This window comes from Oculina patagonica, chromosome 14, assembly GCF_052425735.1.
Source record: "Oculina patagonica isolate OP01 chromosome 14, crgOcupat, whole genome shotgun sequence".
NCBI lineage: Eukaryota > Metazoa > Cnidaria > Anthozoa > Scleractinia > Oculinidae > Oculina > Oculina patagonica.
In genome coordinates this window covers 388,272-405,560 of record NC_135771.1, presented here as the reverse complement: position 1 = coordinate 405,560, position 17,289 = coordinate 388,272, and the positions used below count along the sequence as shown (strand labels likewise).

At 37.0% G+C, this 17,289-nt stretch overlaps 2 protein-coding genes across 2 annotated transcripts; both read right to left on the bottom strand.

Annotated features, from left to right (window-relative positions):
- Nucleotides 1-4: 4 nt before the first annotated feature.
- Nucleotides 5-10,362, bottom strand: LOC144638915 (neuropilin-2-like). Its single transcript, XM_078498200.1, has 11 exons — nucleotides 10,175-10,362; nucleotides 6,682-7,041; nucleotides 4,605-4,757; nucleotides 4,129-4,219; nucleotides 3,522-3,757; nucleotides 2,620-2,945; nucleotides 2,024-2,162; nucleotides 1,322-1,632; nucleotides 518-656; nucleotides 51-185; nucleotides 5-9 (listed from the first exon to the last, which is right to left on the bottom strand). The coding sequence occupies exons 1-11, from the start codon at nucleotides 10,236-10,238 to the stop codon at nucleotides 5-7; spliced, it is 1,959 nt and encodes a 652-aa protein (XP_078354326.1). The 5' UTR covers nucleotides 10,239-10,362.
- A 1,284-nt stretch (nucleotides 10,363-11,646) lies between these two features.
- LOC144638914 (neural cell adhesion molecule 2-like) lies at nucleotides 11,647-16,486 on the bottom strand. Its single transcript, XM_078498199.1, has 7 exons — nucleotides 16,453-16,486; nucleotides 15,815-16,072; nucleotides 15,362-15,631; nucleotides 14,850-15,110; nucleotides 14,011-14,277; nucleotides 13,614-13,886; nucleotides 11,647-11,809 (listed from the first exon to the last, which is right to left on the bottom strand). The coding sequence occupies exons 1-7, from the start codon at nucleotides 16,484-16,486 to the stop codon at nucleotides 11,763-11,765; spliced, it is 1,410 nt and encodes a 469-aa protein (XP_078354325.1). The 3' UTR covers nucleotides 11,647-11,762.
- Nucleotides 16,487-17,289: the final 803 nt, after the last annotated feature.

Below are 17,289 nucleotides of genomic sequence, written 5' to 3'. Positions count from 1 at the left end.
AAGATCAACCTGAAGCCATTGGTAAAGATTATTACTAAGAGCTGACCAACCTCCAGCCTTGTTTCCATCTGCTTTAAAATGCAACCTGGCCTGTACTGCGGAGTAGTTGCTTCCCAGTTGTGAGGAGGCGCGTAACTGGCTATCAGTTATTGATTTACTTTCCATGCCGAGAGGTGCTATACAACCTGTAGTAGAAAATATAAAAAAAGAACGTTCACTGACTGGATGTCGATATTACCAAGTCTTTTATAACAGCTGAGCTTTCAGAAAATGGATGAGCAACAACACCGTTGCCGAACTTTCTCCAACACAATTGTAAAAATCTTTACAAAAACAGAGATCACAATCACTTCCTATAAAGGTTTTGCCTCCCCTTCGAATTCCTCTTCCTCCTCTTTTGTCCTCGTTTTCTAGCTGCTATCAAACTAGGGAAGTATTCTAGCGTGGTAAAAGCCTGTTGATGTGATTTTTATCCTTTTACATCCATGTAACGTTCCATAAACATTCGCTTAAATACCTGGACAGCCGTAGATCTCTACCCTCAATGATACATGAATGTGCCACTGCAGAGGCAATATCCGGATATACCGTGTTGTGATTGGCTGGCTGAGTCTATTGTATACAACGGTGCCACGGTCTTGATTTCCAGTGAACACCTTCAAATTAAAACAGAGAAAGAAACAACTCTTAGGCTTCAGTTGTATTTTGAATGCGACACAAAATTACACTTCAATATTTGCAAGGCCCTGGGGACTAGTTGTAGAAGCTGGATATAAATAATGGAAAGACAATTCAGAAAGGAACGCCTTAAAGCTGTGCTGTGCTCGTATTTTGGGCGTGGCATATTTTTACCGCTCAGATGTACCAATTCATTTTGGCAAGTCGCTCTAGTATTGTTTTTGGAAGCTTAATACCCTAGAAGGTACCGGAATAACTATGACAGTAGTAATTTTTAATTCAGAGATTTTATCACGCTAACCGGTACCAATTGCAAGCTATGACTTTTAATCCTTTAAAAAGTAACTGAAATATACCCTACAAAATATCACTACAGGGGAGAATCCCACTACCTGCGACCTATAATTACTACGTTATAGGAATACCCTCACGAAAAACCGTTTATTTTTTAGTCAAATTCTGAAGAAACACTAAAATAGTTTCTGGTACTTTCTTCCTCCCAAAGATGGTAACGAAAATTCTTGTAAGTACTACGAACGTTAATACGTCAGAATAACGCCAAAACGTAACAACATGTTAGTAAGTAACCTGTCATTGTCAAAAATAACGTGCTAATCTTGTAACTTTGGAAACTTGAGTTTACCTTAGCAGAAGGGCAACTTGGTTCTTGATAGAAATGCAAGGTAAATCCGTCATCACTATACAATAACGCGTATCTGGTTACCCAGGACCCAGTTTCCCAGCGTGAAACGCCTTGAGTTGAAACACGTGTAACTCGGGTAAAGCTACCCATATCCACCTGAAGCCATTGTCTAAGATCGTCACTTCCAGCAGTCCAACCCCAGTTATTCAACCTGGCCCCTGCTGGGGACTGGTGTTTATCTTGTTGAGAAGAAGCGGTTATTTGGGCGTCAGATATCACTCCACTTTCCATGCCAATGGGTTCCATGCAACCTGAATTTAGTGAAACAAAGCAATAAAGGTGTAAGCAATTTTTCAAACGTCAGTTATCCGCTATGAAGACTCCATTGTTAAGAACAAGATGGATTTTACACAACGTACCCAGGAAAACTCTACCGTTTCCACCATCAGAACTCAGCATGGGCCCTGTTGTTCTATGATCAGACAAATTACTATCCGGTACTGGTTATTGGCCATTTTTACTGGGCCCATTCATTCAAAGGGTGGTGAACGCTTTTCCTCGGAAAAATTGTCATCCAGCAGATAAGTGTTGACAAATTAGCAAACTACGCTATTCACTGGACAATCATTTATCCAGTGGATAGCGTTATCTATCCTTTGAACAACCGACGCCTTGGCGGCACTGGAGAATATTATATAATACCTTGACAACCATAAAGCTCCATTCTCATTGATATATGATTATTCCACGCCACTGGTCTCAACCGGACATAGCGTGCTGTGATTGGTGGGCTCAATTTGTTATACACAACTGTGTCACTGTCTTGATTTCCCGTGAAAACCTAACCATAAAGACAGAATAGTTGCTGTGACAACAGTGCTTTGTATATGCTCAGAGACCTGTTATGTTCATTTACACATGTAACTACTGAAGGACATATCGTTACGTTTAGAGAGTTCTAAATAAATAAAATAAATAAATCAACTTTGTTTAACGAGGGTTGCACATAACAGTCTTTCGACTGACAAACCTGTGGCCCTCGGATTGCCGATCGAATTGGAATTTAGAGGTGTTGGAATTTAGAGGTGTTGGTTTTTCTATCATAAAGTATTTATATATGCAACTAAAATTTTCAGACAGTATCATTTCCACATATATAGACCCAAATTATTTTTGTAACGCAAATTCTCATTCGCAAGAGACCTCCCCGACTGAAGCCCTCTTCGAAAATAAGCCCTACGTAAAGGGACGTAAAGCAAATATTAGGCCAGGGCTTTAAGGAAAATTTTACGAGATACCTTTGCTGAATTGTTTCCTGCAGGTTCCTGGTAGAATTTGAAGATCACTCCATTAACGCTATACTGTAGTTTGAATTTGGTTACCCACTGTGGCCATCTGACTGAATTCCTCCCCTGAGTCGCGACACCTGTCACTGTGGTATAACTACCGATATCCACCAGAAGCCATTGATTAAGATCATTTGTACGAGATGTCCAACCTCCCTGCTTGTTTCCCTGTTGTTTGAAGTGGAGCCTCGCCTGTATTGCGGCATGATTGACATCCCAGTGTGACGATGCCCTTATTTGGGCATTAGAAATCTCACCACTCTCCATTCCAAGAGGCGCTTCATATTTAATTTGAAAAAGTTAAAAAAAAGAGGATCAAAATAGTGGCAAGGCTGAGTTAGTTTTTTTTTAAAAGAAACCTTCACTCTTAACTACGACAAGTTGACGTTGTATTGTTTGAAATAATGCCTAAATTCCAAATTTTATAGGACAAGAGAAAAATAACATTATCTAGCAAGAAAAAGTGGAAGAGACTTTCCCTTTAAAACTTCCCGCACGTCGCAATTTTGGATTTTATGACGTGAAATGGCTGCCCATTGTTTTACACAATACAGTGGAACCCCGATATAACGATCTTCGATATAACGATATTCCCGATATAACGATGAATATGTTATGTCCCGGCAAAAGAAAAATGTATGGGACGGAACCCCGATATAACGATTCCTCGATATAACGATATAATTTTACTGCCCCCTTGGCATATCGTTATATCGGGGTTTCACTGTAGATTCTCTGCTTTCTAACAATAGCGGCAACCACTACACGCCATAAAATCCAAAATGGCGGCGCGCAATCAATTTAAAAACGATCATCTTGTCCACTTTTTGTTGCGTTTAACTGTTATTTCCTACGTGATTGACGGCTTTGAAGTAGAATTCTCAAAGAGATTTCACTGGGTCCTTTGTATCTCTCATGCTGTTCTTGTGTGATCCAGTGTGGCTTGTTTGATTGAGCGTAGCCAACGAATGCAATTGAGCTACGATAGGCTGCTAGAATGGGATCTTTAGCGCCCAGTCTCCTGAGAGCATCAAAAGCTGATGACGCGTACATTGACGCCTCGTCTTGTGTGGCAACAAGGACGATTTTACTGTGGCAAACAAAAAGTCAGTGTTTTCAAATATTTAATTTCGATTTGTTAACGCCCAAACGGTTGTCTTTACACACAGAGCAAAAACAATAATCGATACCAATATAATTATTTTGTTCAACTTTTCTTTGAAAGAAAAATGCTAAGAAATTCAAATACAGCAACAGCAGAAAATGCCTTTATTGGTACTCTCGTTTTATCCATTAAAGAGAAAGTCAGTTTTATAGAATGTATAGATATATATTTGTTTGTTGACGCCCAAACTGTTGCCTTTAAAACACAATCAATAATTTCGTTCAATTTGCCAAGGAACAAAAATGACAATAACAGCAAAATCAAAAAGAAGATACTTTATTGGTCATTGTACTTACTTTCCATTTATGGCGTTAAGATAGTCTCGTAACTTGTCACCAGCATAGAAATCTCCATGAGTGTCAAAACTTTGTGACCTCAGCACTGCCCCTATAAATCAGAATAAAATTTTTCCTTCACAAAGGAATCTTGTGCTGCCTTGACCACTGGACTTTTGTAAGTTGGGGATACGGGAAAAGAAAGTGCGCGGGGAACGCTACATCGTCTCACTCGCACCCTCGTTCACCCCTTTCCGCCTCTCCTCCCCCAGGGACCCTCTGCGGAGGAAGGAGTTGCGAAAATACAATACAATCTAAACACATGGTCCTTAGTGTAATGGTTACATGAATAGCCGCGTATTCCATCAATCCTGAGTACCGCTATCCCAGATCTGCCATTCAAGGTCTTACATATACCGGGTCACACTCACACACGGTTTAATTATCACAATAAGCCAAAAAAAAAAAATTGCACAGCAAAACACAACTTTACTTACCAGTTTGAGCATCAACAACGACTACATTATGACCCCTGCCATGATGCGAATGATCTTTTCCATTCACGATGATGTAAGCAATACCACATGACCCAACTGACAGTCCTGGATCATTGCAACCTTCACTTCGCATGTAAAGGTTCAGAAAGGACGCTACAAGAAACAAAAAAGTTACCTACCTTTTTACATGAAATTTCCTTGACACGTTAATTTCGCAAATTTTGCGATTCCAAGAAAATCGCAAAATTAAAGTGACGCGAACAATAAGTGTCGCGAATATAACATGACGCGAAAATTAAGTGACTCACATTAGGGACCTTACGAAACCACGACGACTGCGACACTGAAGACAACTTCGACTGAAAAATGAATTTATATTTTACTTTAGAATCTTGCAACTATCCTAATTTATTTAGAGCGTTCGTGGTGTCAGAACTAATCTCTAGCTGACTATGTAAGTGCATCATTAATTTCAAATTAAGAAATATGACAAATTCGCCGTCGTGATTCACATTCTCCAGACTACGCATAATTTTCTGATGGATTTCGTTTCAATCAAAGTAAAAGAACTATGAGAGGCGGAGTTCTCAAGTTACACGTTCGCTGGCAAAAATTTTTGTCATCTCCACCACCATTACTTCTTGAGAGAGTTGTCGAAAAGCTGTCAAAAAGGCACCAAAAACTTTGCCAAATGATAATAGACTGCGCGCAGCACTGTAAATACGTCACTTACTTACTTCAGCATTACAAATTACAATTACAAATGGACTAGAAGATGTGGACACAACTGAATTGAACACTGACATTCAACGCACAATTCTGATTGGTTGTAATAGAACCCTTCAGAACAATCAGAATCAGAATTGTGCGTTAAAAGAATCTTCAAGCAGACGTTTCAGCACCATTCAAGGTACTGGCCTAGGTAGACCGTTGTTTAGTTTAGTATTCTTTCTCTCTTTTTGCGAATGCGTATTTAAAAGTATTTTATTTTCTCGAGATTATTGTCTATTGTCAAGCTTTATCTAACGCTATTGACTTCCCGGCGTGCCCAATCGATGAAATTCGATAATCGATAAAATCGATTGTAATCGATAATAATCGATAGCAATTAATCGATTGATATCGGAAATCGATGAAAATCGATGAACCAAAGAGTTGTGAGTATCGATTTTCATCGATTTTCATCAATTGTCATCGATTTTCAGTTGGAATCGTTTAATAATGATTTCAGATACGTTAGCGCTAGGCATTGGCAATTGAGTCTAACCTATTGTATTTTTTCCTCTTCACAAAAAGTGATCTGTTGTGCAATTGCTGATTTTCATCTAAATGTGTAAAAATTACGAAACACTTGATTAACTGTGTGTTCAAAACTCTCTTCCAAATGTATAATCAGTTGAAACCCATGATTTGTGGACAATACCTTCTAAATAGCCCTCCATAATCTCTGATGTGAACAGACACGGATTTGTTAAACAACGTTTTCTGAAATTACCGACTTCTTCAGCTAAGAAGAGACCTGACCATTTCCCCCTTTTTCCACGTATAGACTGACTTCACTCCGGGCTTAACTATCACAGGTTCGCAGGAACGTTCACTGGTATCCAACTCTACCGGGAACTCTATCAAAATTACAACACTCTTGGACGTTGCTAGCTCATTTTATTTTGTTTAATCATGAAAAGGCGATTTAAATTCCATCAAAATGGGCACTCGTGGTAGCCCTTCACAATAGCCTCTATTATTAGTACGTTCATTTCGTGCTTTGTTTAACTCGCAGAACTTCGATTTGACTGAATTGATAAATGGTTCATTTATTTATTATAACCGATAATAATCGATAAAATCGATAAAAATCGATACAATTAAGAGGACGTGAATTGTGAGTATCGATTTTCATCGATTAATGGAACCAATCGATATTAATCGATTGATTTTTATCGATTATATTGATTATATCGATTGGTTTCCGATGATCGATTTTCATCGATTGGACAGGCCGGGTTGACTTAAAAATATCGTAACAAAAAGTTATAGTTAAAATTCACTTAAAAGACTACACATTAAGACTACTTACCAGAACAATTAACAGAATGGTAAACCGCCTGAAAACCGGGATAAGAACTATTCATATCTGACTTGAATATCACAAGCAAGCTGTTAGACGAGGAATATATTCCTTCCTTGGGGGGAGGGTGACCGCCATAGAACACTCCCAACACCTCCCCTCTCTCTTCGTCTCCATCGTACACATAAACACTGTCCGTGTTGTTTTCAGCTTGGAAACTGAAGCTGGTGAACATCAAGTACACTTGATGTGATGGACTAACCGTGATCCTCCAGGAGCAGTACTGATCATCCGGGTACTTTTGTGGATAGTTGGGAGAGTGGAAACCACCTGTGTCTGCATGCAGAGTTTCGTTACAACCATTGCACACTAAAAGAAAGAACGGCGATAAAAAATTAAAATTAAGAATGAGCACGAAGTAGTACCATGAACAATAAAAAATAAGATAAAAAAAAATAAAAAAAATAAAAAATAGCGGTAAAAAATGGAAATTAATAATGAGCAGAAGAAAGTACCATTATATTACACTACATTGTACTACATAACATTGAAAGAAAATAATAATAATAAATATAATACATGTAGCTGAATAAATAAAAAATAAATAAATAAATAAATAAATAAATAACTAGATAAATAAACGAAAAAAGTCAACAACAAGCTTCATTTGCATGACTACATAGGATTAGTAGTATTGCAAAAGCTACTTAAATTTAATAACTTATTATTTCGATAACTTAGATAACTAGTAAAACAAAATAAAATAACTACAACAATTGATACAAGAAATATAAATGTTAGGAACCGACGTTTCGGTGCATCTTGCGCCATTTTCAAGGTTACATGAGTGATAAAAAGCGGTTGTGAAGAGGCTAAGTTGTGAGCAAATTGGCATAAAGAGTGCCAAGCTTGGCACTCTTTATGTAACCTTAATTATGTATAACCGGAACGTCGGTTCCTATTATTTATATTTCTTGTATCATGTATTTCCAAATCGTTTCTTATTACAACAATTGTTCATTTTAACTATTTGATGTTGTGATAACTGTAACGAGATTGTCTCTCAATTCAATGAAAGAATGCATTAGCTGAATGTTTACAAAGTAGTCAGTGGAATTCATTCCATTCGCGTGGTAGTAGTCGTATTAATGGGTTCGTTGAGTCAGATTGGGTCATGTAATGTTAAAACTCAGAAAAGGGACTAAAAAAAAGACCAAACTATGCTCGCACTAATTACTTTAACTTTTCCTTAGATATATAAACGAATGAAATCCGTTGCCGAGTGTTGTCCTTGAGGCTCAATCATTAAGTTTATTTAAGAAAAAGCTGTTAAGCCATTTAATGTTTTATATATTAATATTACTTATCTTAGTATGATAAATTGTTACAAGCTCAATTTTTTCAATTTTATTTTATTTTTTCTCGTCGTTAGTAAATATATTTGTAAATTTTAGCTTTATCTAGGATAACAGCTTTTACATGGGAATTCAGTTTCCCCCTGCTGTTATCCTCCCACTAGTTTTTTTTTTAATATTTATTTTATCCATTTTTAGTTGTGAATGTAAATTGTTTAGGAAATCCCAAATAAATAAATAAATAAATAAATAAATAAATAAAAACAATTGGCTGATCCCGTATCACTCATTGTCAAATGTGACATGCGAGCCCAAGAGGTGAAGTGGTTTCCTTTCACGCAGGTTAAGAAGTGCGCGCCTTGATAAATTGTTACAAGCTCAATTTTTTCAATTTTATTTTATTTTTTCTCGTCGTTAGTAAATATATTTGTAAATTTTAGCTTTATCTAGGATAACAGCTTTTACATGGGAATTCAGTTTTCCCCTGCTGTTATCCTCCCACTAGTTTTTTTTAATATTTATTTTATCCATTTTTAGTTGTAAATGTAAATTGTTTAGGAAATCCCAAATAAATAAATAAATAAAAACAATTGGCTGATCCCGTATCACTCATTGTCAAATCTCACATGCGAGCCCAAGAGGTGAAGTGGTTTCCTTTCACGCAGGTTAAGAAGTGCGCGCCACTTGCGCAGTTTAGTCGTCGATTAGAGGGTCATTTTATTAAGAATTTCCCGTTTTGGTCTTGAAATCTGCATGCTCTATGTTTGTCCTTATTTTTTCTTGAGTTGCGATTAAGCTAAAATTTTACAGACTTACAGATGAGGAAGACAATTTGCGGTAAAGCTTTTCAAGAAAAGTATTTTGGAAGGTTAGATAATTATTATTCTATTCAAAACAAAAAAAATTGGGGAAGAATAACGCGGTGCAGACGTACCTGGCAATTCTAAAGCATAGAGCAGGGTGAGCAGGCTTACAGCTTTCAATCGCAGCAGCACCATCGGAAGACGCCACCGTAAATTAAAGCTAATGAACAAAATATTCCGCAAAGGAAGAAGCAACTAAAATGGTGTCCGCGTCGAGTTAATGTTACATACTGATAGACTAGATAGTCCGGATATTCAGCCAAGTCCCTTGATGACGTGACATGTCAGTTGGGGTCACGATGAATCTGATAATTCCATAATGTTAAAATTATTTGATAAAAGTTGACACTGGCTTAAAATATGCGCAGGACATTTCGACTACTGCTGTAGTCTTCTTTAGCAATATGTAAATTTAAAACGGCGTCCCTGGTGTTATAGGGTTAAAAAAACTAAAAATGCAGAAAATAGGTGATAAGGAATGTACCGAATAAAAAGGGAGGTGGAATTCTAAAAACGCGACTAAAAAGGATAGAATAGGGGGTGGTATGCAATTAAAAATTGTTAAGTTTTTTATAAATGTTCGGGAATGCTACGTGTTCATTAATAGCGTTTCCATCTCGGACTGAGTGCCACGCTTCGAAGAAAAGTCTTTGTCTTCAAATTGAAAAGTGGCTCACAAGCCCATCCGTTCAATCGCCAATATTTTGAAAAAACCCAAAGATAAAATAAGCCAGTGTTAACTTTTATCAAATAATTTTAATCTTATCATGCCTGGCTACAAACCAGATATTTTTAAACTCCATAATGGCCCGGGCATAATGGACACTCGCCAAGAGGAACTTTTCATACCGGACGTTTGATTGCTTCCTTTGATATCGAAATCACCTACTGTGTTTCTGTTTTCCGTCTGTGTTTTGAAAGTGGATCAACAAGCTGAATACAGACTAAGAGACAGACCATTAGAAAAGTGATAGGGAAGGTGGGGGATTTTCGGCTTGCACGAATTTTTTTTACGCCCATGGCTTGTGCAGGAATTTTTTTGAACCTTTAAAGTTTTTAGACTGACATGTTCCTTTTTAGACAAACGATTTGCTATAGAGTTTTAATATTTCCAAAAAAATTGTTGTTATTCACTAATTTAATCCTTTAGGGACTGGGGGTGCGCCGGAGCAATTCGTAAACTGGTAAAAAATTGCGGTAAAGCTTTTCGAGTAAAAATAATTCACAACAGTATCTATTCTATTCACAACAGAAAAATTTGTATACCGCGGTGCAGTCTCTTACCTGGCAATTCTAAAGCATAGAGCAGGGTGAGCAGGCTTACAGCTTTCAATCGCAGCAGCACCATCGCCTCTTCGAAGACGCCGCCGTAAAGTTAAAAGAACAAACTATTCCGCAAAGAAAGAAGCAACTAAAATGCTGTCCGCGTCGAGTAAATGTTAAACACTGATAAACTAGATAGTCCGGATATTCAGCCAAGACACTTGATAAAGAGACATGACAGCTGAGAAGAAAACGTGCGTGATAACTCTATAATGGACACTCGCCAAGAGGAACTTCCGGACGCTGAAGCACTTCCTTTGATCTTAAAAACAACTATTTCTGTTCTCCGTCTGTGTTTTGAAAGTGGATCAACCAGCTGAATGCAGCTTAAATCAAGACAAATTATTCACAGTACTTATTGTGCAGTCACATGGTAGTGTTATTGAGGACAGCGCACTGAGAAACGACAAGAGGGGTACATGACGCATACTTAGTTTGGCACAGTTTGTCATGGAAGAAGGCGGCGCCCATATGTTTTCCTTTTTCCTGTCATTTTTTGCCGGAGTATTTACGCGATATTTGATTTTTCCGAAATTTTAGCTGCTATTAATCATGGGCTGAGGCGATGCTTGTTGCGACGCCCAAAACGAACACCAGGAAACATGGGGAAAGTAAAGTAATCTGGTAAAACGACCGGAAAAAGCAAAAATGTTTACTTTTGTTCGACGGTTTTTTTTTTAATCGTCGCAGTCTATTGATTGAACACTTCTCAATTTTGCGGATATACATGCTTGAATTTTTTCTTGGAATGATGACTCAAAATAATAACAAATCCTCCCGGGTGATCAACAGCTGATTTCTCTCAATAGTACAAGAAAATTACCCGACAGACAATGGTTGCCCGACCTTCATCAAAATAGCCGACCAAGTTCCTATACTGTCTGAGGTAACAATACGGCGAATCATCTTGATGTATCACATGAATTTCTTGACAATATCTGTAACCTGCCCTGAATTTCATTGATAAGACTGCTGTACGCTGCATTCATCTCAGAGTTCTTGTCAAACTGAGAAGCCAGTCACGTCAAAAGATCTACCAGTGTATCATCCTTCCCGTTTTCCTTTTCCATGCTATTTGTCGATGAATACACCTTAACATACAAGGGTTCATTACATTGGTGTCTAAGGTCAATAATTTGTCCATTACAATATTTCATTTTGCTGCATAAGTTAAAAAAAGCTATTTACATAATAAAAACGGGTAAAAAAGTAAATCTATTTATGTGATAAAAAGACTATATACATGGCTAGTATTAATAGTCACAGAGGCGGAAATTGCAGCGTTCATTTTTTAAAATCAATGATAGCTCTTTATACCCAGTTCCTCTCTGTTTTCTCAGCACATAAATGTCTGGGAATGTCTCTATGAAACTCTGTAAAAACCCACAACATATATTCTTTTAAACTAATAACGCTTTCATTGTCAAGAACACTTTTATTGTCAAAAACACTTTTATTGTCAGTCATGACAATAAATTGTAGCCATATTCTATAAAAGTCATATCCATGCTGTGTTTCATATTAAGGCAAATCCTGGGTTAACAAACTCTTATTTTTCTTCTTTACAACCTGTATGATGTGCACATGTTGAACAACCTGTGGAAAAAATATAAGGACATTTAGAAACAGAAAAAAAAAATAAAACTTGAGATTTTAAGAACTAGAGGCTTAACCAAGTTTGAGAGTATTGGAGTAAGAAAATGGGGATCCGGTACAACTGAAGGAAAGGCTGTTAACCATAATAATATTATTAATAATAATAATAATAATAATAATAATAATAATAATAATAATAATAATAATAATAATAATAGTAATGATGATGATGATAATAATGATAATGACAATAATAATAATAATAATAATAATAATAATAATAATAATAATAATAATAAATTAAGAATACAACAACTTTATTTCACATAATATTTTAAAAAAGGTAACATGTGGATAAAAAGGTTCTAAAAGTTAACTATAGCGCAAAACTATTTGCAACAAAAGGTTCTATAATACAGTTGTTAAAATGAAAAGCAAAATATGTTAAATAGAAAATGAATAAAAGCTGAGAAACGTTTAAAATTGGAATGAGCGATTTAAAATCCAAAGGAAACTAATGGCTACATTGTGCGTTTGAAGTAATCTGGCGTACGCGAGTAGCAGTCAAAAACGACAGGAAAACTATTTAAACTATTTACAATACACACATGCCCTAGAGCCTCTTAGACAAATGATAAATAATACAAATATTAATAATATAAATAATAATAATAATAATAATAATAATAATAATAATAATAATAATAATAATAATAATAATAATAATAATAATAATTTGGAATAGCCCACATAATAAGTGAGGTTTTGTCAACCGTGTTGTGCCTCAGGGCCATGGTTTGGACCTGGCCCTTCAGGAGTATACAGCAGACTGAACGGCAATGATTTACATATTAACAACAACGACAACTATGATGATAATGATGATGATAATTTGGGCCCCGATATCAATACAGTGCATATAACCATGATGGAAGAAAATGTAATGAGAATTAAGGAAGCGATTAAAAATGTCAAATTTTCTTGATTTGTTACATAATTCTCCCAGCCATACACCACAACAGCTCTGTTTATTAATAAGCCCCCCACACCTCTGTAATGAACAAGAAAACAAGGTAACATTACACTTTTATTGTAAGGTTATCTACTCACCACATTTATTTTTACATTACCTATTTTGTGAAAATGTGTTACTAAACAGCAATAAACAGTACTTTCTTTTATTTTTACCCTAACTGACATGATACCTGTATGGTTTGAAATAAGCCCCCTTTCTAATAAGCCCCTGGCAAAACAACAGCAACAACAACTTTTTAAAATACAGACGTATTTTTCAACAATGACACGAGCATGGGACAAAGAAAAATTCTGAGTCCCCGACGGGAATCGAACCCATGGCCTCCCAGATACCAGTTGGGCGCTCTAACCAATTGAGCTACGAGAGACTCGTGGTGAGCTGGGCCATTTACTAGGTTGATATGTGACACGCGTCCTGCATACTGCGGCCTCCCAGACAGTTTTATTTTATTATTGGCTAATATAAACTGTTGTTTTAGCCAACTTGTTAAGGCTTTCTCCCTGCATTCCTCAGGTAAAATATTAATCAGTTTCTTATTGAATTCTATTATTTCAATGCTAGTTATGGGTATGTTATGGGTATTTTTCAATGTTAGTTAAGGGTATTTTATGGAGACAGCGTGGCCTAGTGGTAGGGCGCTGGACTTCAACCTCTACCTCCCAGCCACGAGATGCCTGACATCTGCCTGACCAATTATTGGCATAATATGCAAAATTAGGTTTGAGCGGTGCTATTAGTTCAATTGTCATGCAACCGATTTGTACTTACGTAAAACATTTAGAACAGCAACAGCTGTGTCAGGGAACCCAAGTCCATTCTCAGCCTTACACATGTACGCTCCTTTGTCGTGTCGACTCACATTCCTAAGAACAAGCTGTTCGCCTGGTGGTAACACTTTATTGTTGTCTCCAAGCTTAGTCCAGAAGATATAAGATTTTAGATGCTCAAATGGAGGATAGGAAGTAGCATTACAGAATAATGACACACTTGAACTTTCGTTGATGGTTATGTTCTGCAGAAAGTGAATGATAGAGAAAGCACCTGTAGAAAGAAATATTTAAAATTAATTATACATGTATAATATTTACATTATTTTCATTGTTCGCAAGGATCAACCAAACATCTTTCGGTTGGTTACAAATATCATCTTTTCGATTTTACCCACCTAATACAGTAACCTGAACAGAGCTGTTAGCTCCAGTACCAATGCTGTTGACTGGTACACACAGATATTTCCCTGCATCGTAATGCCTGGCCTTTTGAATCACGTGACTTCCTGTAATACTGCTTCTGAGGTGGACACCGTCACGTTTAAACTGGTATTGGCTGGGCGGTGGGTTTGCGTCGGTCACGCACGTTAAAACAATACGACCGTTTCCAAACACTAATGCGTTGAATTTATCGGTGGTTAATCTTGTGGAGGAAGGATTATCTTAAAAAAAAGGAACACAATGTCTCAGAACTTTAAACCTGAGTTGCAAACGAAATACATATTACATTTCCTTCACTAATAAAGACTTTTATCTTGTCATTTCTGTTTCCTGTCTTTCCTACCAGGTGACTAAACTTAATAATGAAAGCTAAAAAGTGTATAAACACCCAATAAATACTTGCAACTCAGGAAAGGGAACAAATGGTAAAAATATACAGGTTTTTACAATTACTTCGAACTAAATGATACCTCCGTCCAGTGGCTGAGAAAAATCAATTTTTGATCAATTTGTACGAAAAATGTTGTCTGAAATCCTCCGAGATGGACTCTCAGGGTTTTTTTCCCTTATGCAGCCGAGATATTATCACTTGTAAAGATGATAGGAAATCGCAAAGAATAGTCACAAGTATGACTGCACGCTTTGTCTGGTAAGAAGCATGTGTTTGATAAAACAAGGATTACAAGCATTAGCTACTACTTTTAAGTGCATGAACTTAACACACACATTCACGTTCTTACGATAAGATTCTTAGGTTTTACTTCAAGTCCAGGGAGGACTGAAACCAACTTACAATGTACGTCGAGGAATGCCGACTTAGAAACGGGTTTTCTAACTCCATTATCGGCGATACATCTGTATTCCCCACGGTGTGACCGGTCAACAGCTGAGATCAGTAGAGTATTCCCAAAAGCCACTGTTTTGCCGTCTCTGACTCTTATCCACGACAGTTCTGCTGTTGGTTTTCCTGTGGCGTTGCAGTACAGTGTGACATTTCTTCTTTCTTGTTCTAAAACAATTATGTTACGAGGGCCATTGTCAATAACTGGTGAAACTGAAATAAGAAGAAGTTTTTAATTTTTATTTAATATTAACCTCGGCAGCATCTTAAGGAAGCAAGGGTGTTTGTGGATGAGAAGAAATGAAGAAGATACAGTGTACAATAAAATGTGTTTATAATTACTCCTGTTATCAATCAGATATGGAGATGAACTAGACACAACCTGCTGTTTTGAGTTAAAAGGGAATCCTAACGACATAAGTGCATGTGGGTGGTCTATAAACACATGAACACTAGTAACTTACAATTGTCCATCTCAACTGTGGCCGCTGCAGAAACATTTTCCCCACGCACACTCACAGCCGTGCATCGGTATGTCCCAAAGTCCGACTTCACCGCATTTTTTACTCTCAGTGTTTTGTCTCTAGATCTGTAATATACTCTGCTGTTGTCGCCAACTTTTTCCCATTTTATTACAGGGGGTGGATTTCCCGTCGCATTACAGACGATCTGAAAACTATCTGTTTCGTTGACAAGTTGATAGGCAGGAAGAATGGAATCGATGTCTGGGGACTCTGCAGAGGACACGAAATAAACGATCATTGTTAATACCATCCTTCTTCCTATCAACACGTAATATAGTCTTCGCTCTAAGTATCCGGATGCGTATTCGTCATGCCTCCATATTCTTAATAGGTATATTCTGTTTTCCTCCTTTGCCAGTTACTGGAAAACAGAAAAAAGGCGCTACAACTCACCGTAGAGAAGAAGAATAACATTAACCTTCTCTGCACCCACAGCATTGGAGCAATTGCACGTGTATTCTCCCTGATCCGTCACTGCAAAATTTCGAATCAAAAAAACGCTTCCATTGACGTTAATCAAGACACCCTCGCGGTAAATTCGACAAACTGGTTTGGGATAGCCATTTGAAGAACACCTTATGGCAACAGTTTCACCAAGACCGGCCACATTGTTAGACACATTTGTCTTGATGGTAGTTTTACTAGGGATTCCTGTAGGTGATAGAAAGGAGAAAGTGATAACTGTAAGTGTAATTGAACTCGATTCATTAGCTGTAGAGCTAGAGGAATAACAAGCCTCAATTTTCGAGTATAAATAAGTTAAAAATTTGTTACAAACTAAATAAGCAATATAAGGAAAACACGCTTAGTGTTCTTGACTATTGGAGCAGGTGAAGGGATGCGACTGATTTTAAAAGACGACGAAATATTAATTTCGGGACTAGTTCTACACCTAAAAGTGTTCATTAGCGGTACAATAAAATAAAAAAAAAGAAAAGAAAAAGACTAAAAGTGCTAATAAATAGATCCTATATTAACAAAATGACTCACCTAGCGAACTGATTTTTTTGTTTTTTTTTTCCATGAAGTGCCTTTCAGCCTCTTCGAAATTCCCGCTGCCGCCATGTCGAAAAGCGCAATGGACTGTGGGAATTGATAACGTATCGTGGTTGCTCGCTCCAATCTCTGCTGTATGAATTCGAGTTAATTTGGTAACTATGTGGTAGGTTTTGCCACATCACCTGAGTCTAGAGTACTCTTCTAATGACGAGCGACCAGAGAAGGCATCATTTAAAGAAGAAGAAGAAGAAGAAGAAGGTTGAATTAAAAGGTTCAATTTTAAATGTAGAAAATGTCGATCGCCATAAAACACGTCTTTTGACAGCTTATGCGAACGATTTTCTGCACTGCTGATTGAGAAGGCATCAGTGTGCTTTTAAAGAGCTGTCATGGCATTTTTTGTCGAAAGATGAAGGTACACTGTGATGCAAAAGGTCATCTATGCTCTGTGTTTCATTTATATGAGCCTTATGATTTGTTAAGTATTTGTATACTTTAAAAAGTGAAATAAAAGTGATAAATTGAACTGAACTGTTGATCTTTGTTTTGCTCGTGTATAAATAAAAGCCATTCAAATATTTCAAAATGTTTCTTCATTTGTGGCCCGATATTTTTAAAATTCACCAGACAGAAGAGTAAAAGAGTACTGTAGGTCGAGGTGATATATGGCAAAAACTGAGACGTGTTTAGCAAAGATTGAAGCGAGCAACTACGATACGTCATCAATGCTCACAGTCCATTGCGCGCTATTTAAGATGGCGGCCGCGGGAATTTCGAAGAGGCTGAAACAGAAGAGGGTTCGTTTAACTGTCAACGACCGTAAACCAAACAAAAGAAAACTCTTTACGATTTCGGTTTTAAGCCACAAG